This window comes from Anopheles coustani, chromosome 3 (assembly GCF_943734705.1).
Source record: "Anopheles coustani chromosome 3, idAnoCousDA_361_x.2, whole genome shotgun sequence".
Taxonomy (NCBI): domain Eukaryota; kingdom Metazoa; phylum Arthropoda; class Insecta; order Diptera; family Culicidae; genus Anopheles; species Anopheles coustani.
In genome coordinates this window covers 8,034,974-8,057,541 of record NC_071288.1, presented here as the reverse complement: position 1 = coordinate 8,057,541, position 22,568 = coordinate 8,034,974, and the positions used below count along the sequence as shown (strand labels likewise).

Below are 22,568 nucleotides of genomic sequence, written 5' to 3'. Positions count from 1 at the left end.
AACCGGAACTATCGCGCCATCCTTTTTCCGTCTCCATGTTCCGAGGGCCGTCCTCGAGACGCGAGCGAGAGGCTGTGGGCTCGTATGCGCCCTACGTTAATCTCCTGCCCATCATGGGGGGAGATAGAACCGGCCACGATTTTCGCGATCTTGACCGTGATTTTAGGCCGAAAACATTTTCCTGCTGAGCACTGTGCGAGCTAGGAAATCAGTTCGCTCAAGTCCATCTACCGTTCAACATCACTTTATTCTCCGTCGGCAGTCCTTCGCTTCGGCCGTTTTGGAAGGAAATGTTGGACTTTGGTGCTGTCCGACCACGGTTCGCTCAAGTGCGCAGAATCATGCGACTCTAAAGTTTACTTTCAAGTTACAGTTTGCTCATTCGGTTTGATACCACGATGGAACAATTCAACACACAAAATCATTGAAAGTTATCGAAAGTGCTGGAACAAAAGTGCCCAAAAGTCAACCAAATGTGAAAACAATATCGTCAGAATGTGAACAGTTTGAACAATAAACTCGACATCGGTGAAAAAACACATCATCCAGCTATACAGTGAAATAAGTTCAGTTAAATGAAATTGATTGAAAAAGTGAAATAAATTAAACGAATAGAGTGAAGTTGAACTTTTATTCAACAATGGAGTACCAGGTAATAAGCAGTGAAAAATAGTGTGAACATGTTATTTGTTTCAAGTGATAGTTATATTAGTTTCCAAAATGGATGTTTTACTGATTTTTTAGTGTATAAAAAAAGGATTACCTTTACTTCACTAATAAGGCAGTTTTGAATATCGCGATATCTTTCAACTTATGTTTAATTTTGTTTCAAAATGAAAATTCCTATTATTGTTTCTCTCTATTAATACGACTTTTTTTTATGTTTCATCCGCAGATAGAAGGACTTGAACGAACTCACCGAGAAGAAAACATACTACTATATCATATCTGGAAAATAAAACCATGCCACTAATTACAAACGGAATTGACAAAAAACAAAAAACACATGGCCGGCAAATAAACTAGTAAAGGAAAAACAACTAAAACCGTGAACCAAACCACTGTTGCAATGTCTGCTAACATTGATCGAAACAGACGAAACAAACCAGTATGCCTCATCCGGAACAAGAACAGCTACCAGCAAAACCATGTGCTAATACCATTGGCCTATTTCCGCACCGCGCGAAGCGTGAGGATTCGAATGAAAAAAGAAAAATCAAGCTCATTCAAATCGCCCAACGAAACGCGCAAGAATGAATGTTCATTGAAAATGCATCGTGGTTAACAAGAAGACGAAGAAAAGCTCACCCCTGTGCAACGACCGAAACCGAACACAGCGAAGCTGTACACGAATAAAGTATTGATACGCCATCTTGTCCATCTTCACAGCGATGAGTGTCGGTGATTATGACCGCCGGCCCAACTAAGGATACGCCAAGAACGGCGAACGACGTCGATGCCACTCTCGCCAAGTAGCGCCAATACTTGGACAAAGCAGTAGCAGCAGCAGCAGCAGCAGTACCACGTGTCACCCTCGTGCACGCAAACACGCGCACCAATATTGGCCAAATCATAATCTCGCACACCGAAATAGCGACACCGAAACATTAGTAAAAATACATGCAAGTAGCTAAAACATGCTGCTCAAGGCAAAAAAGAAAGGCACCAAACAAATCTACATCCTGCACACGACTTCTCCTCCACGTGGAGAAAATTCCTTTTTCGTCGGGTAGGAGAAAGCTACCATCAGTTCGGGAAAACGATTCGGCACTGGAAAACGAAACGCTTCTGGCTCGAGTCGTGGAGGAGAAACACACCGGAACTAAGGGGAAACACTCGACAATTTTCCCCTTGCTCGAAAATCTACACGAAATCTCGCAGTTCGACCAGTTCGGAAGGAGCAGTGAAACTGACAGCGTGGCGTGTGTTTGCGCGACGTGTGGGACGACACCGGGTCTACACCAGCGTGGGACAGGACCGGGAAAAGCCTCCGGACCGGAAGCTTCAAGCGTGAGCTTACAGAGAAGTATAAACATTACATTATCTTTCGTTTGATGAAAAACATCCACGCGGCCCTGGACGGGATCGCCGGTGGAGATTTGGATTATTTATATCTTTCGTTTACGGGCACATTGGATTATTTTTATTCTTTTATCCATGGTCTCAAATTACGGCACAGTCAGGCTTATAAAACAAATACAAAAAAAACGGTGAAAATTGAACAGCTCTTAGTGAAGCAGATAGCTGAAACAAATTGTAGCAAAACAATTATAAATGCTGCCCAAATCCAAAAAAAACAACTCTAAAAAGATAAAAACAAAAAACAATCAACACGAAAACTAAACCCCAAACACAACCAAACGTATGCATCGCTCCAATTTTAAGTTCTACAGTATACCACTAGTTTAAGTACTTAAGCTCACAATCTACCCCAAGCAAGCAGTAAGCTTATTTCATTCTGGGAAAGTATCCAAAATCGAAATCTATGCTTGCGCTTTGTTTGATACGTATTTGTTTTCTTCCAACAACACAGCCATAGAGATAAAAAACACCAATAGAATTGACAATAGCTAGCCAAATTGGTATCGACCTTTAAGCACTTGTGAGGCAAACTTATAAAAACAATTTTAAGTTTCAACAGACAACCGCAAACGGAAATGGATTAAGTTGTTATAAATTATTCGTTGTTCCGTGAGGTGAACACCTTGAACGGTGTCACTCAACATGCACTCAACACTTCCAACACATAATCCTACATCTCCGCAGCGTTATTTTTCCATACCCAGTACACCCACAGCACACATAAACAAAAATAGATACATAAACCTCGTCAGAAACAAGAAACAATAGCGAAGCACAAAAACTGGAATGTTTTGTTTCGATTAATGTGGTTCAGATTCATTTTTTTACCGGTTTCTGTTGGCGCCAACGCTGCCAAAAAGCACTACCGAACGTAAACCACTCGTGCCCCACGCGTGCACAACTCGTTTCGAACTAAAACACGGCCCCGCCGATGCTTTGGACGACAATAATGTAATGCGAAAGCAAAAAGATGAGACGATTCGAACAAAACGATAAATTGATTAATGCAATTTGTTAGCGTTAAAAACCCAATCGTTAGACAAAGGAACTGAAAACCAATATGTGATAAATTGTTTTGCTTTTGTGTGGAAATAGTAACAAACAAAAATTGTGCACATGAATAAAAAATGGAATGATTTTTTTTAACGGGTAATGAATTTAACGATAAAGTCAACGAAATCCTAAAACTAGACATACACAAACTCTACAGTTCTCGGGTTTTTTGTTAGAGACAGCCCTTTGAGTACGTTTAGTCAAATTGCAAAATACCTAACTAAAATTACATATTTATGACAGAAATTATTTTCATTGACATTCTTATTTAGACTGTGATGAAATATCGTAAAAACGGTATTATTTTGTTTGTCAAAACAATGAAAATATTAAATTGTGATTAAAAATTGATAAAAATAAACAACTTCAAACAACAGGCAAATTGAATAGCGCATATAAGCAAACAGTGGTGATCAAATTACCAAAACACGAAACAAAAAAGAAAGCCTTTAAATTGAACCTATTAATAATTATCAAACAAGAGAAGAAACCATATTCAAATAGCATAGTTAATATAGATGGAATTTATTTTACTGTTGATGAAAAAAACACAGCAAACATACATATCTAAATCAATAATTTCACACAAAAAAGAAAACTGAAATGCTAGTTAAAATTTACAATTTACATATGAATGAAACCATTTAAAACGAATTAGAAGATTAGCTAAGAATTCTGATTCCAATTCAGGAACATTTATTGTTACAAATGGCGCAGCTCAAAACCATGTTTTGAAATATCTTATTCGACTGCATAGTTCATTTTCGAGACAAAAATGAATCATGGACCAAGAACAGGCCAAAACATGTTTTCAATTCCGGACAGAAACTGTTGGTCAACGATCAAGCAAAAACCAGGAAACAAAAGTTACAAAACTCAAATAGAAGCTAGAAATGGCAATAATTTCTGTAATAAAAGAAAATGTGCCGGTACTTTGAGACGTCATCGAGTCAAGTAACAAAAACAGGTCGAAGGGCTTAGTAAATACTGGTTTAATTTTTGCTTAGAGTTATGTCACAATCAATACTACCCCTTCTCGAAAGAAGGCATCCAGTTTTTGTATAAAATCTATTTTGTTTCTTGATATAAAAAAAAATATTTTCACTTAACTTCAAAAGACGAGGATAAGCGGAGTCGAAACGCGGTGTTTGTAAAAAATATCTACTAAACGTAACTTTTTACAGTGCTCTGCGCGCAACAATGCGTTCCAAAAGGATAAAAATTGCGTAAAAATGGCAGAAAAAAGAATTGATTTAGATGAGAGTAACTAAAATGATTATTTTACTCTTCTTCTTTTAGACAGGGTGATGAAAATGGAGTGAAACTCGTTTAACTAGACAATATCGAATGGAGTCCAAAATGTTCATCGAAAATACTTGGAAAAACTCAAAAACTAGAAAACTTCTCGCAAGAACTTACCAAGCAGAAAGTTATCAGATAATACTTTTTGAAAGTTATTCCATGCTGAATTATTGCAGGGTTTCGACTTCATTGGGTTACATTAGTTTATGCAATTTCATAAGAGAACCAACATGAATGTTCTCTGAAAATTTCAAAGTTTCAAAGTATCAAATCAATATTATTAAAAAGTTTACAAAAACTCGCAATAACCATCGTTCAGCCTGCTGCCATTGCACACATTCTGAATGCAAAACAAATGGCTCATCTCATGTACATCATAAAGTGCAGAATTTCAATGCATGTAAAACAAAACATGATGCGCTAAGCAAAAGTTATAGATAATATTTTACCACAAATAGTGGGTTTTCCTAAGAAAGGAATGGAAAGTGTTGTTCCATTTTGCAGCTACGTAGGATGTGGGTTCCATTCGGTTAGCTAGTGGATGGACCACATCGCAGTTGTGTTACTGCCGAAGCTGCGACGGGAAGGGGTAAAAATTCATTTTACATTCCTTCTTTGGGGAATCCTGAATTTCATCAAAAACTTCGTTTCGAGTAATTCGCTTGATTATTAGAAACTCATTACCGTGAACAAAGAAGACAACATTCTGGAAACCGCGATAAAAATCTCAATCATGAACAAGGAAACGATCCAAGAACATTAATAGGCAAACACAAACATGCGTGGTGGAAAGATGGACGACCGGACGGAACGATCAAATCGTTTATCAAATATTAATACATCCGTGAAATTTTCAGGAATTTGGTCTATCGGGTTTATGGGACTTATGTTCGGACGCAAGGAAACTCTGAGAGCTTGGGGGATGGCGTTTTACAGATAAAGAAATTCTCTTTGAAGAGGCAAAATCTATACCGTACCCACATTTTACCGTAAACTTCTTGAAGGAGTTTGGGATCGTTTTAGGTGCATATTATCGCAGTGAAATCCTAACCATTCCACTTAATCCACGCAAATTAGTAAATTCAAGGACCACCAGCAAAACGATAAAGTAAAATTAAGATTCAATACAAGCGAAAACTTTGAGCGAACATAAAACAAACTAAAGAGGCATTATAATTCTTCTGTAATATGGCAATTTACACGCATTAAAAACTACAAGGAAGAAAACACAAATTTCTATAAAAATAAAGAAGAAATAGTATCTCATTCAATAAGTAAAACGCTTACCCATTAGAGACATTTGATATGAAAAGAGATTTATAATAATTCATGTTTACAAATTAATCAAAATCAGAAAACAAAATATAAGCTGGAACCAAAACCTAGAAAAACTGGCAAATTAAAATGATAAAATAAGAAAATACCTCACGGCCCCTTGATTTAAAAAGGCAATAATCAAGATCAAAACAATTTCCCGAGCACTGAAACTGAAATACAAACGACAAAACTTTGAAAGACCCAATTGAACTGTAATTGACTGAAAAGATAGTTTGAAGATGAACTTTTGATTTACGTCGAATGATCTATTCCAAATTATCAAAACCGAAAACAAAGAAATACCCAATCCTTGCCACCAATTTCAAAATACATCAAAGAAAGCAATAACGGAAGAAACATTTTACTAAAACAATTTACAAACGAAAACGGAATGCATTCTAAAGCAAGTACAGCAATAGTGTCTGTGGGATACAAAAAATCGAATAGTTATTCAAAACACCCAGAAAATTGCTTCAAAAACTGTATACAAAAACATTGCAATTGAACCATATGGCACAAAAACCATTCCCAAGAAATCCGGGCGAAACTCCTTTCGGTAGAGTCAATTTCCGGCCAAAGACACTGAACTGGCAGAGCAAACTTACAAAACAAGAAGCCTCACACACCCGAACAACCTTACGTTCACTGTTGCCGTACACGGAAATGTAATCAAATTATTCCTAATAGCGAACGTACGGAATATTTTCTTAATTAACCTCTCCAAAAGAGTGACCACCGAGTACCACCTACTGCGGGCGGTAAGAAGAAAGTTCGTCTAGGTCGCATCCATCAACTGCACTTGATACGTACATGAGAATGAGCCATCCTTACTAAAAGAAGAACCGGAAAGCAAAAAACTTAAAATTAGTCAACACACATCAACACACACCAAAACCAGGCGGAACTTATTTCCTTGATGGCATTTGAGTATCTTTGAACAAATTTCCTCTGCAAAATTGTTCCATCTCATCCACCTCCATCGACGTGGAGGTCGGGTTTGAGTGATGGACGAAGAAGAAATATCAAGATATTTCCGCTTTAAGACCAATTCTTCAGCAACACCGGCTATCTCATCCAAACACAGACAACGTACAATTTATGTTTTCTATTTTAAGTTACAGGACAACCTTTTCCTATCACTAAAATGGAGTGCAATTTTAATAGTTCCGTCAAGCGAAGGCGCCAGAATTTATCATTATAGAACTTTATCAAAATCATCAGCAGTGGGGTTAGGAAACAGTTTGTCACTCGTTTTCAAAAACTTCAAAAACATATAAAAACAGAACATAAGAAATAGTTGAACTAATAATTCAAAAATATAAAGAGAAAGCGTCATTTCAAAATAATATTAGTGAAAACAAGATATCCAAGACATAATCTGGAAAATTTTTGGAACATAACTGAGGAAAAATAGAATTCAAAGGAATTTACAACCAAACGTGTTTGTGTTGCGCGAAAAATAGGACATCCGGTTGCCCAATTAGCTAGTATTGTTTACAAACACATGACCAAGTTAGGCAAGAAATTGACTAATCCTCATTGCACATGGGGCAAAAAAGGCAATAACCGGGAAACTCTCCTACACCCGCTAGTCCCACTGCTGACTTAAGACGATAGAAAAGTTTTCATTTCTCCATTGCCCTTTTGCCAGCGTCTTAGAATCTAATCCAGATCAACTTTCAAAGTCCTCTACGAAGCAGACGACTTTTTCGCAACCGGCTGCATGTTTCTGAGCACAACAAAGTGAACGAAACTAAATTTGCATATTTTAAGTACCTTTCCGGGGCACAGAAGCCAAGTGAAGAAAACTATATCTCGGCGTAAGACGAATGAAGCGTGCAAAGAAATCAGCCCACCTCCCATTTACCGAATGGAAGCGGATAAATATTAGTGTCCCACCCATCCCGCCGTCAGTTGGTCCGTGCCGTACGAACAAGTTTTCTTTTAAGAATCTTCGATGCACAAATTTAGCCTTTTTGGACTTTGCACACGGCTTTAATCGAAGACCAACGGGGCGGAAACGAATATAGAAACATCTCAATCATCTGAAAATTCTCAAACCATTCTTCAAACCTTCAATGTGCAGATTTCGGCTCTTTTCGGATATTTTGCACAGATATTTCGGAAGTTATGAACTCAGTAATTGATTACTTCCTTCGGGCCTTGATTTAGTCAGGGGAAACGGAAGCTGGCAGAAGTGGCGCAAAGGGCAAGCGAAGGGTACAAAACCTGCGATTTGTCCATTCAACCATTGAATTAATATCAAATCTGCAAATCGTAAATGAGTTACTTTCAGGACCACTTTCAGGCTGCTGTGGTCAAGATCCTTGCGAGAAGTTCTTACTGGATAAATGCAAGATAGGGACGAAAATAGGAACATCATAAATGTTCCCCCCAATTCACCAGAACAAATTAATAGTTTTTTTTAACGTTTGACAGTTGTGGGAGAACTATCGAAAAGCCATTTCGACGAAATGATAAAATCAGACTCCATCGAGGTGTTTATTTTATAGGTGCGTACAATATTTAATTCAACCGAGTGTAGTTTTGTCTCGTTTGTGAAAATGAATTTATCATTATGTTTTGCTTTTCCTTTTTCCACTTTTTTTTTATTATTTTAGTTTCTCTTAACTCGTCCCGGTCACTGGGCAATCAAAGTCCAACTAAAAGAATGATCTACGAAATAAATCGCTGTAAAGCTAAATGAGATCCAAATTAAACTTAAAATTTCCACGCTGCAATAGTTTTTCTTGCTCTTACTGTCGACTACGGTTCGACAATACAAAAAGGACCACACACACATACACAACACATCCTTTGCACTCGTATTTCACTGGAAACTTTCAATTCCACGGTTGAACTACTGATTGACGCATTTCCAAACAACCAAGAGTATGTCTAGGCTGTTGTAAAAGTATTTATTTTCTTTTCAATGTATCTTCCTTAACTTAACAGAAACTATCTTTTTTTTATTAAACGAGTTTTTAGTTTAAAAACCTTTGCTTGTGAGTTAAACTTTTAATTTATATTAAGAGATAAGAATAGGTATAGAACAGGGGTGAGCTTAAGTTAACTGAACGTTTTCAATGAATATTCTTAAACTTCGATACGTATGATTTAAATGAGCGATGATTGTCTTGCGAAAGGATTACACAAGAAACAACAAGAAAAACTTATAGTATAATAGACATGAAGAAAACCTGCGAGCCGGAGAAGAAACCTATTTTTGATCGACCATTTCTAACTGTTAGTATAACTTATCTACATTCTGCACAAGACGATTACAAAATTACATCGAATTCATTGGACTGCAGTTTTTAAAAGTGCCGTTAAGTCCCGTACATTCTCGCAAAACGAAGCAAACGAAACGAATTAGTACAGACCTATTATGAAAAATAAGAAAACTCAAAAGTGAAACGAAAAATAGAAAAAAAAATACTTTAACACATAACATAACAAGCTACGGAAAAGAAATAGAAAGCGGTTATCTTCATGAAAATATATTAGAACGAACATTTGAACATATCAAAGCAGATGAGAGTTTCATCGTTCAGATAGCGTATAAAATTGTTTACTAAGATCAATTATGTGCCTTATGATGCGTAGCAGGACTTACAACCATAAACATCAGGGATTAGACTTAGCACAACATATTAAACAAAATGGTTTATGTCACTCGTAATTAAATGGTACAGCTCTTCAGTTAAACACAAGCTAACAAAAAATCCTGTTTGCCATATAAATAACTGTTTAAAAATAACAACTGAAAGTTCAGCTAATACAGTGCATTTTGTATACTAAGGAACGCGTGTGTAAAATAGCACTATATTCGCAGTAGCTACAATTGATTTGCAAACAACAAACAATTACCCAAAGAAGGAAAACTTGGAACTTCCAAAAACGAGCTTAAGCTAAAACATAAAATTGATAACATGTTACTATCATTTGGATAACCACAATTTCATAATCATAAGCTTTGAAAACAAACGCAAATGTGTCACTTGATAAATTGAAATACTTATAAGACATATCTACGAAACAAGAAGAACGAACAATGATAGTAGAGGAAAGGCTTTTAATGTTGAACCTTGAACTTTGAAACAAAGATGTAATATGTGGTAGCATTCAACCCAATCTAAAAAGAGTAGCATCAAAATGTAAATGTCAAAAAAAAACAAAACGTAAAAAAAACAACTTTGAAAAAATACTCGATTCCTCGCAGTAGGTTAAGGTTCCGCGCACAACCACTACACAAATTATTTCTAAAGTTAAACAACGTTAAACCCCTCCCTGGAACGTTTCGGTCTGCGTTAACTGTGAAGCCCGTTTTTCAGGTGAAAAAAATTTCAACTTTCGTGTAAAAATTCGTCGACCGTCTCTGACCACCGCGGGCCACCATTTCCATAATGTCTTAGTTTTCTTTGTGAACTAAAATTGCCAGCTGCTTGAATCACCCCAGACGTTGGTTCAACGCGCAACCCCTAACATTAAACACGCTGCAGCATCCTCCCTTGCGACCGTTTACAATTGACTCTTGTCACAAAATCTACTACCAGCATCACGTTTCGCCGACAATTACCGAAGGGGGAACAAGTGAGCAGGGGAAGGAAAAAAATGGGACGGGCCTGTTTCGTTTGGCAGCATGCGACTGGACGCCAGACGGCTTTTCACCGAAACCCCTTTCGGGAACGTTTCAACAGTTGAACAGATTCTAATGACGATAGGCAACGCACGCACAAGCGTACGAAACCCCAAAAAGGATTTCAAGACTCATAACTAGCCTTAGTGCTCATCTCTGTGCCAAATCCGTGACACACTTTCCGTGCAGGATCGCTCGGGTCTAGTGTATATCCTTCGCATTGTCCTTCGCTTTGGTCAGCTCCATTAGCCGTGGAGAAATTCATTATCAAACAAAGCACCCGTGACCACCGCCCGGAATGATTGGAGTTTCTTCCCTCCGGTAGCGCACGTTTTCTTGGAAAATGGAACCTATAGAACCAGTCAGAAAAGTTCACCGAAAACCAGTCCAATTCAAATACGATCGCATGAGATTATCTTAATTGTCGCAGGCTAGAATGAATCTAACAAGGAAACGGTCTGAAAGACCGGTTTAAAATTTCATATAAATAGAGGCCACATTCGAACGGAAGAAAAGAAAAAACGAAACATAATACCGGATTCGAAAAAATACCAATGCAGAAGAGTTTTAACAGAAATATATCAAAGAAGAAATATTAAAGAATCAGTCAAAACCAAACCAACATGAACGAAGAACAGCAAAATTAATGTTAATACACATTGCAATATGAAAAAAAAGATTATAAAGGAAAACTTAACTGAAAAGAAAAACATTTATTGAAAAAGGGAAACAAAGCTTCCTAGCTTCCTAAAGTTGAGGCGGTCAGTAAAAAACAAACAAAACTGAAATGAAATCCTAAATTTAACATATATGTACACATCAGGCCCATAATTGAACGTAATATAAAATGAAGAAACATTCCCCAAATTGAAATATTTCAGAACTGATAATAAAAGAAAAAAATGTTTTTAGATAAATAAAGCACGCAGTTTTTTTTCGTATTTCCTTGCCCTCACTTACAGCATGCAATCCGATAAGGTTGAATCATCTGCGATACTCTCCTCGGACAAAGTACATATTTCAAAGTTTACGACTTTGCTGGACGAACCTCGTCTTGCTTCCTCCCAGTCAGTACTTTGGATGACAATGGAACCGCCATCGACTTATTTAGCATCCTCCTGGTGCTTGGCACAAAACTTCCGTTGCTTCTTTTTAGCCCTTATTTCTTATTTCCGCTCGCCGTTGAGCTAGACCAGCGTCAAACGAAGAGTCCGGACGGGTAATTTCAAATAAAACATCATCATTCGCTCATATCTCATAGTTTATGACAAAACTTCCGACATTAATGTGCAGTTTTATCGGGGTTTGCTTTTTGTTGTCCTCACTATTGCGCGGAGCATAATTCATGGATAAATAAGGAATGCCCATCTAGACTGAAACTATCAGACATGTCTGTGGCAAGGACATCAATCTTGGGAAGTAAGAAGCCGACTTTTCTTTTTAATAAACATACTACTTCAAATCCATGTGCGATATTTTTTTCACTAATTGAGAAAATAGGCTAAGTTCTGTCCTAGAATGTAGAAAATGTTGCATTGATTTATTATTTGTTTTAAAATATGATGAAATATTTTTTCAATTCAATTAATTTTCTGAAAATTAGAAAGAACAGATATATGAAGGGAGTCAAAGTATGAACCAAACTACTGATAGAATGAGTCCTACAAAGTATCAGCAGAATGGCGTAGTATTAACAATTAATACTTAGGATTAAATAGACATCACCTTCCTTTTAACATGTTTCGCTGTTTCTTAACAACTTTACTTTAAGTTGTGTCTTGATGGTTATCCGAAATATTGAAAAAATAATATTAAAATCACTAAAAAATAGCTACAATAGAAAAAGATCATTTGAATATTTTAATGTATTGTATTTTATTTTGTTTTGTTTTTCTCAAATAAATACGTCTCTACCTACACTGCGTCGCGTTCCACGGGTTTCGTCGAAAAGTTATCTTAGTATGATGTTCTTAAGCACGCTGTTCATGATCACCAAACACAGTGCTTCCAGTCGGTGTCCGTCCGGAATCCGTTCGTTAACTCTTTCTTTTTCTTCCTTTTTGATTGAACTATTAGAGCACCTTATTCACCTTACGGAACACAAACGCACCTGTATTGCAGGTTCGCCCATACGTAACACGAATCCCCGGAGAAAAATAACACATCCAGACCGCATGGGGCACAGGTTTTTTTTTGTGGAAAGGAAAACACTCAATTTACCCCCATTGTCGTTCGCATTGAGACGCACCGTTCGGTGTTCGATGGTTCCGATCGGATCAAACCAATAGAATGATGAGTCATATATCCTATTGTGACCTAAACCGACTGTCGGTGACGCCCTCAATACTCGATACCGTCCGAATCTATTAGCTCTAAAAAGTACTTCCTCTAGGAGGCCTTAAGTGGTGGCAACGGTAGGTATAAAGATTCATCGAAAAACATGTGCCCAGGCAATGGGTTCTGCGAATACCACAAATGGTTTAGATAATTTAGTGCAACGGGAAAGCGTTAGTGTGCTGTCTGCTTCATTTTATAAACGTATCGTTTCTATTAATTTACGGCTATGATGTGGTTAGTTTTACGCGGCACGATACAGCTGGGTGGCTGATTCAGGAGATCCTTTCATCATGAACGCAGGCGATTGATGTTACGTCGTGTGTCGGTCGTGTTTCGCTTACAGGCCGGCCAGAATAATGCGCGGATCCTCGACGGCCGCCTTCACCTTGCGCAGGAAGGTGACAGCCTCGCGGCCATCAATAAGCCGATGATCGTAGGTGAGGGCTACATACATCATGGGTCGGATAACCACCTGGAAAGGTCCGTTTAGCGTTATTATACACAGTGTTTAAAGGAACCTGCACGTCTACTCACCTGTCCCTTAACAGCGATCGGTCGCTCGAAGATACCATGCATACCCAGGATGGCACTCTGGGGAGGATTGATGATTGGCGTTCCCAGCAGCGATCCAAACACACCTCCGTTCGAGATGGTGAAAGTACCACCATCCATATCCTCCACGGCCAGCGTTCCCTTCTTCGCCTTGTCCGCCAGCGCGGCAATGGACAGCTCAATGTCGGCAAAGTTCATTCCCTCAACGTTTCTTAGTACGGGCACCACCAAGCCCTTCGGCGAAGCCACCGCAACCGAGATGTCTACGTAATCACGATAGATAATTTCCTACAAATGAAAAGACACGTGTCATTACTTGATAAGACAAGAACGCGGCTGATGGCACTTACATTTTCTCCAATGACAGCGTTTACAACGGGTTGATCTTGCAGGGCGTACGCGGCAGCTTTGCAGAAGGCAGACATGAAGCCCAGCTTCATGCCGTACTTCTTCTGGAACGCCTCCAAATGTTGCTTGCGGAAGTCCATGATGAAGCTTAGAGAAAAGTAACAAAAATCCATGACAAATTAGCGATTGAATACAAACAGCATCCGAAAGACATCATTATCAGTTTAGTTTGAAGAATAAGTCTTAAAAACTAAGGGTTGCTAATCTGTTCAATCAAAGATTGATCAGAAGATTGATCAAATAAAACAAATAATTTCAATTAACATCCAGTTGCACAATGTTGTAAGTCGTGTAGGTTGGTTGAATCGATGAAGTGTTCGTTCAAACATGAATAAAGTCCAAAGAATATCAACACAATCAATTACTTTTATGCACAATTTTTTCAGTGATGCTTGCCTGCATTTCTTTATGATTTGATGCAAAAAAGGGCATTGTATTTGTAAGATGTTAAGGTCATGTTGAATTTAAATAACAATATGTCAACGTAGCATATTTATTTTAAGATTTAAAAACCTTTTTATACTACTTTAAATGCATACAGAAGAGCGGTTTATAAAATAAAAAGATGAGCATGAAAACCCCTATTGGTATTTATCTTGCCATTTACGTCATTTTTGCAAACGGGTCCACAACTAATTTCGCGCTTAACAATGTTTCCAATATCCATTACGGATATCGCCCGTCAGTGGGACAGCGTTTTGTGTTATTTATAATTTTTCCGCAGAACTAAATCACGCACAACAAACGCCTGGCCATAGATAGCTGAAGTTCGCTGAGCCGAAACAAACCTGTTAAAGCTTCAACCTTCAATCCAAAAAAAAAAGCGCATGCGTACCTCTCACCACAGATCTAACGGATTACGTCATGCGCCGCCGGTGGGATTTCGTGAGGCATCGTCATCATCTTAACACGTCACCATGACGCTTACTCATGTGATGCATATTGCGTGTCGACGGGCTTTGTCTTGGAATTCAACAAAATATGGTTTGGAATCTTATTGAGCAAATCTCCAGTTGGAGGCTTGGCCATTGATTAAACGACCGCGCAACAAGTGTTTGAAGTATGCAGATGGATTAGCGCTGTCAAGATTGTACACGTGAAGGTTGTTCTGTTCCCAGCGGTGATAAGACAAGGCGACCGTTGGCTAGACGGTTGAGGTGATAACGATCGTTCACTAGCACAAGCACGGTTTTACTCACCTCATGTCGATTTCGTTGAACGTCGTCAACATGGCGTTCGTGTTCTGGGCCTCCTTCAGGCGGGAAGCGATCTTCAGCCGCATGCGGGTCATTTTGACGCGCTGCTCCGTGCGAGTGCCGGTGATTTCCTTGCTGTAATCGGCCGGCGGAACCTTCACGGTGGCAGCCTCGATGGCCTGCGCATGGCGGATGGCAGCGACCGGCATTTTGCTAATCGGTGCAGCCGGTTTCGGCGGTGGCGGTGGTGGAGGAGCACCGGCAGCCGCTGGTGGTGGGGGTGCTGGCGGGGCAGCAGCCGCCGCTACCGGTGGTGGTGGCGGTGGCGGTGGAGGCGCGGCGGCCGCTGGGGCAGGTGCCTCGGCCGGTTTAGCGGCAGCCTTCGGAGCTTCACCGGTGACTTTCAGCCTGAACAGCTGCTGTCCAGCCTTGACCGTGTCACCGTCTGCGACGAAGATTTCTTCGATAATACCATGAGCCGGCGACGGGACACCGACCGTCGTCTTGTCGGTTTCGATCTCCATCACCACCTCGTCGGCGGCAACGGCATCGCCCACCTTCTTCTCGAACTTCACATCACCCTCGGACACGGAGTCGGCGAATGGCGGAACCTTAACGATCTCCGAGGACAGCAGGCGAGCGGACGTGAAAATGGTACGCTCGGTCAATCCCCATTGCTGCGCCTTGATAGAGCTATCAATCAATCAAAAGAGAACAAGAAAACTGATTAGTGCCTTATCGCTAAAATCTTCCTCCAAACCGGCTTGGTAAACAAATCCCACCAGATCCGGTGCGTGCACCATTCCCCGAACGATCGGTGATTTAATGTAAACAAACCGCTTGCATCCACGCGAACGTAAGCGAATGCAGCGAACCATGCGACCACACCCCCCACGACACCCACGAAAGCAACGATTAACATTGTTATCAATCGATTACAAAGACGCAATGCATGGTAAGCGGGCGATCAAACGGAGGAAGTTCTATATATAAAACCAAAACACTTTCTACTCACTTTCGAACGGTTACGTTGCCCTCGCGTCGGCCACCCTCGGCAACCACTGTCCTAGCGATGCTTGCCAACGATTTGCGGCTCTGCTGGTGGATCGATCTGGTACCGGTTCCGGCAACCTGCGGGGATGCGGAGAGCAGTGACATCGATTAGAAAACAGTCGTCAACGCGCAGTGAACGCTACATTTCTCAAATGGAAAAATCAACCGTGCAACCTTGAAATTCTAGCCGCATGCTAACCATTGTTGGAGGAGTGTTCTTCAACTCAACGAGCAACGTTTTAATTCACACAATGGCCCATTTTCCAATCCATTCTTTTGCAAGATTACATAATCTGCCTTTTTCCCGGTGTGCAAAATCAGAGATGCTGGTGAAACAAGCAAGGGGCACGGTTTCCACGCCGTTTTGATTTTGATTTGATAACCTCTTACCTGCGGCGACGGTGATTGTCCTTCTAGCGAGCGCAGGCTAATGCGAAGGGCCGCGCGGGGAAGATTTCGCGAAGATATCGAAAGAATTCCTGCCATCGTCGATTCGTGCTGCGATTAGCAAACGTGATCGCGGATGCAAAATTGAAGCAGACTGATTGACAGCTGTCTTAAGCTGACAGCAGTTGTCATTTGCGATGCAAAATATTTACCTTATGACCAAGATAATTAAGACATAGGTCTATTTTGAGTTCGATAACCCCCCTCAAATCCATGAACACAATAGCCTCACAATCACTGAGGAAAATCTCAGGATGCACAAGGACAACACCAATTAACACCCTCTATGCCATCAACGCAGAGGTACCATACCACATCAGGAAGAAATACATAACCACAAAAGAGATAGCAAAATCCATAATGTACTCCCCAACAAACAGAACACAACTAGAAACGCTCCGAACCGAGAACCGAAAACCAAGATCAAAAACATTCATGCAAAAAACATACGAAGCAAACCTGGAGCTGTTCAACAAAATGAACAATACCGTCCTGAACGACCTAAACAAGCAGACCAAAATACGACACAGCCTAGAGGAACAGCTTAACAAAAAAAACCCCAACGAACAACGCCTAATGAAAACGATCTTCACACAGGAAATAAATCAAACCAAACGAACGAACCCACTAATCTACACAGATGGCAGTCTGTCGCAAGAGGGGAGTGGTATTGGCATATACATAACAAATGCCCGCCAACCCAACAGATATATTGCGAGCAGCTATAGACTCACAAACCACACACCCATCACGTCAATAGAGCTAAGCGCAATTGAAAAAGCCCTAGAAATAGCCGAACAGAACCAAATACGAAACCCAATACTATACACAGACAGCCAAGCAGCCTGCAGAATCATAGACAAAGGCCAAACAGAAACTCACCTAGACCAAACCATCCACAATATACTAAAAAAATGCCAAAATATAAACGCCGAAATAAGATGGATCCCTGGACATCTGGGGATACCGGGCAATGAAAAGGCGGATGAACTAGCGAAAAAAGGATCCAGAGGAACCAAACAAATCACCAATAACCTCAGACTGGAGGACATCATCCACACTGCCAAACAACAGATGATACAAGAAACAAAAATCTGGTACAAGGACGCGTGCAAGAAAAAGGGGAGAAAATTCGAGGCTTACCAGCCCGATTTCGAAGCAACACCTTGGCACCAGAACATACCACTCACCGCAACCGAAATCAGATCCGCAAACCGAATCCTGGCAGGACATGACCTGGCCAATTACTGGCTCAGCATCATGAAAATAACCGAGGAGGGGGAATGCGAGAAATGCAAAGTACCAGAGACAGCATCCCACAAAATCTTCAGATGCAAAAAATACCAGAGAGCAGAGAACATTTCCCTGACCAACTTCAAAAAAAGATGGAAAGACAAGGATGGGAAATACATAAAAACCATAATCAAATTTGCCAGAGACAACAAAATCGAATTCTAAAAAAAAAAAAAAAATACAGCCCCCTAACAACATAGTAGCAACCCTCCAGTACTAATAACAACCATGCCCCTCGCCTCAATCCCCAAGGGAGACCAGCGCGGACGAGGGAGGGGCGTGGGATATGAGGGGGGTGGGAAAAAAAAAAAAAAAAAAAAGAAACTAATACCATACGGGGACAACTAACTATACAACCAAAGTAACCATTTAACACCAAAACCAAAACCAACAACAAACCAAACACCCAAACCAAAGCAAGAGAATCACCCACGGGACTAGGGGATAGTCCGGTGGGGGATTTCCATTTACCAAATCCAAAACAAACCTAGCCCTACGTCAGATAAACCCAGCTGTCACACAGCTCACGGTGGCCGAGCTGTCAAGCTGACACTCGACACCACGAGGCCTGTGAACTGACAAACGAGAGGAACCACCCCTCTCGTCGATGGCTGGTGGACATATGGCTGTCACAGTCGGTCCTACAGCACGAGCCCCTACATAGGAGCTCGTGTCAGAGTCGGTATGCCTCTGAGTACGAGTAAGGGAACTAACGTTCGACTTAACGTAGGAGGATATACCCCGACTCGCATAAAAGAAGAAGAAGAAGAAGAGTTCGATAACTGAAGTAATCAATTTACTAATAACTTACCCAATTTGTTAGTAAATGAAAGGGTTTTTTGAAGATAAATAGCACTGTGCAAATACATTTTTACATCATTTTTTTGTAAATCAGTTTACCCGTCAGTCATATTGCGTTTATACTCCCGTGCTTCCAACGAGTTACTTATGTCAACCTTAATTTCAACCCAGTTTCATGTCCTCAAACAATTGTTTTGGAAAACTTGTGAAAGATGTATCTAATTTTTGTGATTTCAATCCTATGTTTATTAATGGCATTTACCTCAAAAATAACCAAAACCGTAAGCTATGATGCTTTTGAACCCACATCAGTTTGTTTGTAGAAAAGAATGTTGAAATAAATGTTTCCTTCTCCTCATTAGGTGTTGCCATTTGTTTGCGGCGATAGTTCGGAGGTGAAATCGTTGAAGAAAGAAATTTCCCAATTGCGGGCAGATTTAGCGAAGATTTCGATGCGCGATGAGTACATCAAGTACGTAAAATGTGAACGGACGGTCGTTGCGTACGAAACGAAACTAAACGAAGCCAAAGGACGCGATAACGTGAAGCGGGTGGTGTACGAATATGCTATCCATTACGGCGGTATGGCGGTGCTTGCACTCTGTATGATGTACATTTCTTTCTCCTACCGTTACTCAACAATCATCGTGTTTGGAAGCAACTTCAACTTTGAACCATTCGGCGGTCTCATCAACTTCCCCGCGAAAGTGCCCAACTCGATATCGGTCGTGTTTTGGATCGTTGTAAATAACTTTGTTGCCCGCACCATCGCCGGATACGTAAAATAAACGCACATCAGTTTGCTGCACCTAATTTATTAAAGCTCTACTTGTTTGCTTACTCGTAGAAGGACATGAAGTCCACTTCCTTTTCGATCCAAGCAGCCACGGACAGGAGGACATTTTCGGAGAAATGATTGCCCATCAGCTGGAGGCTAATCGGTAGTCTTCGCGAAGACAATCGAACGGGAACCGAAAGCGCCGGTATGCCGGCCATGTTGGCGGATTGAGTGCAAAAATCCTGTACTGCACACTGGTCACGGTTGTTGCTTTGAATAAAATCCTTGTACAACGGGGCATCGGTAAGTGTGGTTGGCGTGAGAAGGACATCGACACTTTTGAACGCTTGAACAAAGTCATCCGCTATGAGTCGTCGAACTTTAAGCGCCTTTTGGAAATACTTGTCGTAGTTTTGCCGGAGAAGGAAATAGTTACCGGAAAGAATTCGATTCTTCACGACACTGTTGAAGCCCTCCGCTCTTGTTTTGGCGTACAGCTGTTCCGTACTGGCATCCTCTTGTGATCGATGACCATATTCTATCCCATCATAGCGTGACATGTTACTGCTTACTTCGCATTGATTGAGGATTGAGTAGACGAAAATTGATGAAGCAGTGTTGGGGAGTGATACGGCTGTTACTGTCGCACCCGAGGATTCAAGCAGGTCAGCTACTATGGTCCACGTTTCTAGCACCTCCTTGTCCAGTCCATCGCAGTGGTACTCCACCGGGATACCTACGCGAAGCCCCTTAAGCGAAATGTCCCCATCTGGTGAAGGTATTGTTTTAAATTGCGTTTTCACCGTCGTTGAGTCTCGATCGTCCGGGCCGGCTATGGCGTTCAAGACGGACCGACAGTCATCAACGGTTCGAGTCATTATGCCTGGCACATCCATTGAATTAACTAGAGGGATCAGGCCATGTCGGGACAGCAATCCGTACGTCGGTTTCAAACCAACAACCCCACAGTAAGACGCAGGATTTCTTGTTGAACCCCCGGTATCCGAACCAAGGGCTGCGTAACATAATCCCGCGGCAACGGCGACGGCGGACCCACCGGAACTTCCGCCCGCTATGCGGAACAGATCATTTTCCAGCTCCTCGCTCCAACTGTTGCGTGTTGGTCCGAAAATGGAATCAATGCATCCTGAGCCCATGCCGAATTGGTCAAGATTTGTTTTACCAAGAACCACAGCTCCCAATTGTTGCAGTCTCTCCACCACGGTTGCATTGTAAGTTGGAACGAAGCTCTCCAGCATTCTAGAAAGGACCAATAAACAAGGGTAATAAGGGCATGCACTGATACGTACACATAATTCATTTCTACCGAGAAGCACATGTAGTGTGGATGCCTTTGGTACAGAAATTATCCTTTACGGCAATTGTTACTCCATCCAACACTCCCCTCGGCGTATTGTTGTGGTACCGGTCTTTAGCACTTTCGGCCTGAAGAAGTGCCTGCGTACGGGAAATTCGAACGAATGCATTGAGATGCTTTAGCTGATCGATCAATGCTAGCGAATGCTCAGTCACGGTAACAGGATCCAAAGATTTATCTCGAAAACACTCCGATAATTTGCGGATTCTTAGAGGCAATCGATTCATTTTTGTCGATCTTACAAAAGGTTTGTTTACAAAGTGCGCATAGTGGTGGGTAGTTTCCTCGGAACTGAAATGAAACAGCTCCCCCTGGGAGCGGATAGCAATAGCGAACCAGATGGTCCTGGGGACCATTCACAAGCTCGATTTAGCCTTTGGATCAATTCAACCAATGATTGTACAATTGTTAAAGTAACAAATAGTATGAAAAATTGGTAAATTTGGTAGGCACGCATGAAATGATGGATTGGGACTCGGATTCGAAGATCCGGATCTCAGAATGGATTTGAATCGAAAGATTCAGTTTTCTCATCACTAGTTTGTTTACTTTTGTAATCATCAAATGTTTTAACTAGTGTTGACAAAATCGGGATTCGGATTTGTAGATCCGGATCTCAGAAAGGATTCCGAATCTGAGTCAGATAAAGATATAGAGGGCGCTGCTAGCGCTACGAGCAACATCGCGATGATGTATGTTTTGAATGTACGGTTAAATGATTTTTTAGTGTAAAAATTGACATTCTTGTGTAGTAATAAAAAGCTGTCTGACAACTTTTTGAATCAAACGGACCCAAATCGCTCGCCTGTACGAAGAAACTGCTGTTAAGTTATTATTTAAATTTGCATTATACAATCTTGTTGCAATGGCATACATATCCTATTTTTCAGATTGCCCGTGAAACAGAAATAATTTGAATTAATTCCTGTCAACGATGATAATCTACGCCATACATCACATTTCGATGAGCATGCATTAATGCGTGAAACACATAAAGTCTTTCAAGAAGACTTCAACTTGATGACCTTTCATTGCATCTTCGGTATCCATCGAGCTCCTGGTGTCGGTTCAACAATAGCAGTAGCTGCAACATCAGTTCATCATTATCTTTCGGTATTTAAATTCATCATCGCGTTTTGGGCACATCCTGTTCGGGCGCCTTTCCCCCTGCTCCATTGCATCTGGATTTCAATTTCCTTCCCCGTTGCAGCACTGGTGGTATTTGAATATTCATCGCATACCAATTTCATCCGAAATCTTTTATCTACAAGTACCCAGGAAGTAACCAACCATCATGTTCATAGACACTTCACACCTTTGTGTGCCTCACACGCCCAGGAGCCTTATTCTCGTTGTTTCTCGCCTTGCTTTCTCTTGACACACCTTGGACCTTCTTTTCATAGTAACGTTGTAACGATAGAAAAAAACATCAAACGACCTTTTTCTGGACGAACAAAACGTAATGACTAAGAATGGGACTGGAAGAAAATACACAAAATGTAAGCAAACCAGCAAACCGGCGGTGGGCGGACAAGCCGAAAGGGACGCTACTAGCTGAAAAACAATAAAATTTTAAATTTCTCTCCATTTGACACATCTTTATTAATTATTTATGTTCACGAACTTACCCAGGCCTGACCGAGATAGGTGTTTCCGGAAACTTTGCCTTTATCCGGTGAACTTATCCTTCAGCCGTTGTTGCATACGTCTTTTGGTCCTTTACCAGTTGACACCCCGTTTTTGGTTACGAAAAAGCAAGGATGACCCGTCGTGGCAGCCGTTGCTTGCGGCGAACAGATTAATATTCTAAAACAAACACCTTCAATCTCGCAATAGCACCTGGAAAAATAAATACAGAGCTTTCCGCTCTACTAACTTTGTTGGAACACGGTCTTATTTAAAACTTTGCTATTGGACCGTGCCGTGGTAAAT

The 22,568-nt window shown here is 40.7% G+C and overlaps 3 protein-coding genes across 3 annotated transcripts; 1 reads left to right on the top strand and 2 right to left on the bottom strand.

The window, feature by feature from the left end:
* Positions 1–12,506: 12,506 nt before the first annotated feature.
* LOC131261018 (dihydrolipoyllysine-residue succinyltransferase component of 2-oxoglutarate dehydrogenase complex, mitochondrial) lies at positions 12,507–16,460 on the bottom strand. The gene is made up of 6 exons (XM_058262896.1): positions 16,330–16,460; positions 15,902–16,017; positions 14,890–15,579; positions 13,633–13,777; positions 13,265–13,570; positions 12,507–13,202 (listed from the first exon to the last, which is right to left on the bottom strand). The coding sequence occupies exons 1-6, from the start codon at positions 16,423–16,425 to the stop codon at positions 13,068–13,070; spliced, it is 1,488 nt and encodes a 495-aa protein (XP_058118879.1). The 5' UTR covers positions 16,426–16,460; the 3' UTR covers positions 12,507–13,067.
* A 2,197-nt stretch (positions 16,461–18,657) lies between these two features.
* LOC131272114 (guided entry of tail-anchored proteins factor 1-like) lies at positions 18,658–19,268 on the top strand. The gene is made up of 2 exons (XM_058273744.1): positions 18,658–18,761; positions 18,843–19,268. Exons 1-2 carry the CDS (start codon positions 18,693–18,695, stop codon positions 19,266–19,268), a joined length of 495 nt encoding a protein of 164 aa, XP_058129727.1. The 5' UTR covers positions 18,658–18,692.
* Positions 19,269–19,317: 49 nt separating this feature from the next.
* Positions 19,318–20,869, bottom strand: LOC131272113 (glutamyl-tRNA(Gln) amidotransferase subunit A, mitochondrial). The gene is made up of 2 exons (XM_058273743.1): positions 20,586–20,869; positions 19,318–20,518 (listed from the first exon to the last, which is right to left on the bottom strand). The coding sequence occupies exons 1-2, from the start codon at positions 20,861–20,863 to the stop codon at positions 19,318–19,320; spliced, it is 1,479 nt and encodes a 492-aa protein (XP_058129726.1). The 5' UTR covers positions 20,864–20,869.
* Positions 20,870–22,568: the final 1,699 nt, after the last annotated feature.

Bases quoted from the DNA above. Each gene is read 5' to 3' on its own strand.
- LOC131272114 (XM_058273744.1), top strand. From the start codon at position 18,693: ATGTATCTAATTTTTGTGATTTCAATCCTATGTTTATTAATGGCATTT. The intron at 18,762-18,842 runs GTAAGCTATGAT...TCTCCTCATTAG, and splicing joins CCTCAAAAATAACCAAAACC to GTGTTGCCATTTGTTTGCGG.
- LOC131261018 (XM_058262896.1), bottom strand. From the start codon at position 16,425: ATGGCAGGAATTCTTTCGATATCTTCGCGAAATCTTCCCCGCGCGGCC. The intron at 15,580-15,901 runs GTGAGTAGAAAG...ATTGATTGATAG, and splicing joins GGCAACGTAACCGTTCGAAA to CTCTATCAAGGCGCAGCAAT. The intron at 13,778-14,889 runs GTGAGTAAAACC...CTTTTCTCTAAG, and splicing joins TTCAACGAAATCGACATGAG to CTTCATCATGGACTTCCGCA.
- LOC131272113 (XM_058273743.1), bottom strand. From the start codon at position 20,863: ATGAATCGATTGCCTCTAAGAATCCGCAAATTATCGGAGTGTTTTCGA. The intron at 20,519-20,585 runs GTAGAAATGAAT...GGTCCTTTCTAG, and splicing joins CACACTACATGTGCTTCTCG to AATGCTGGAGAGCTTCGTTC.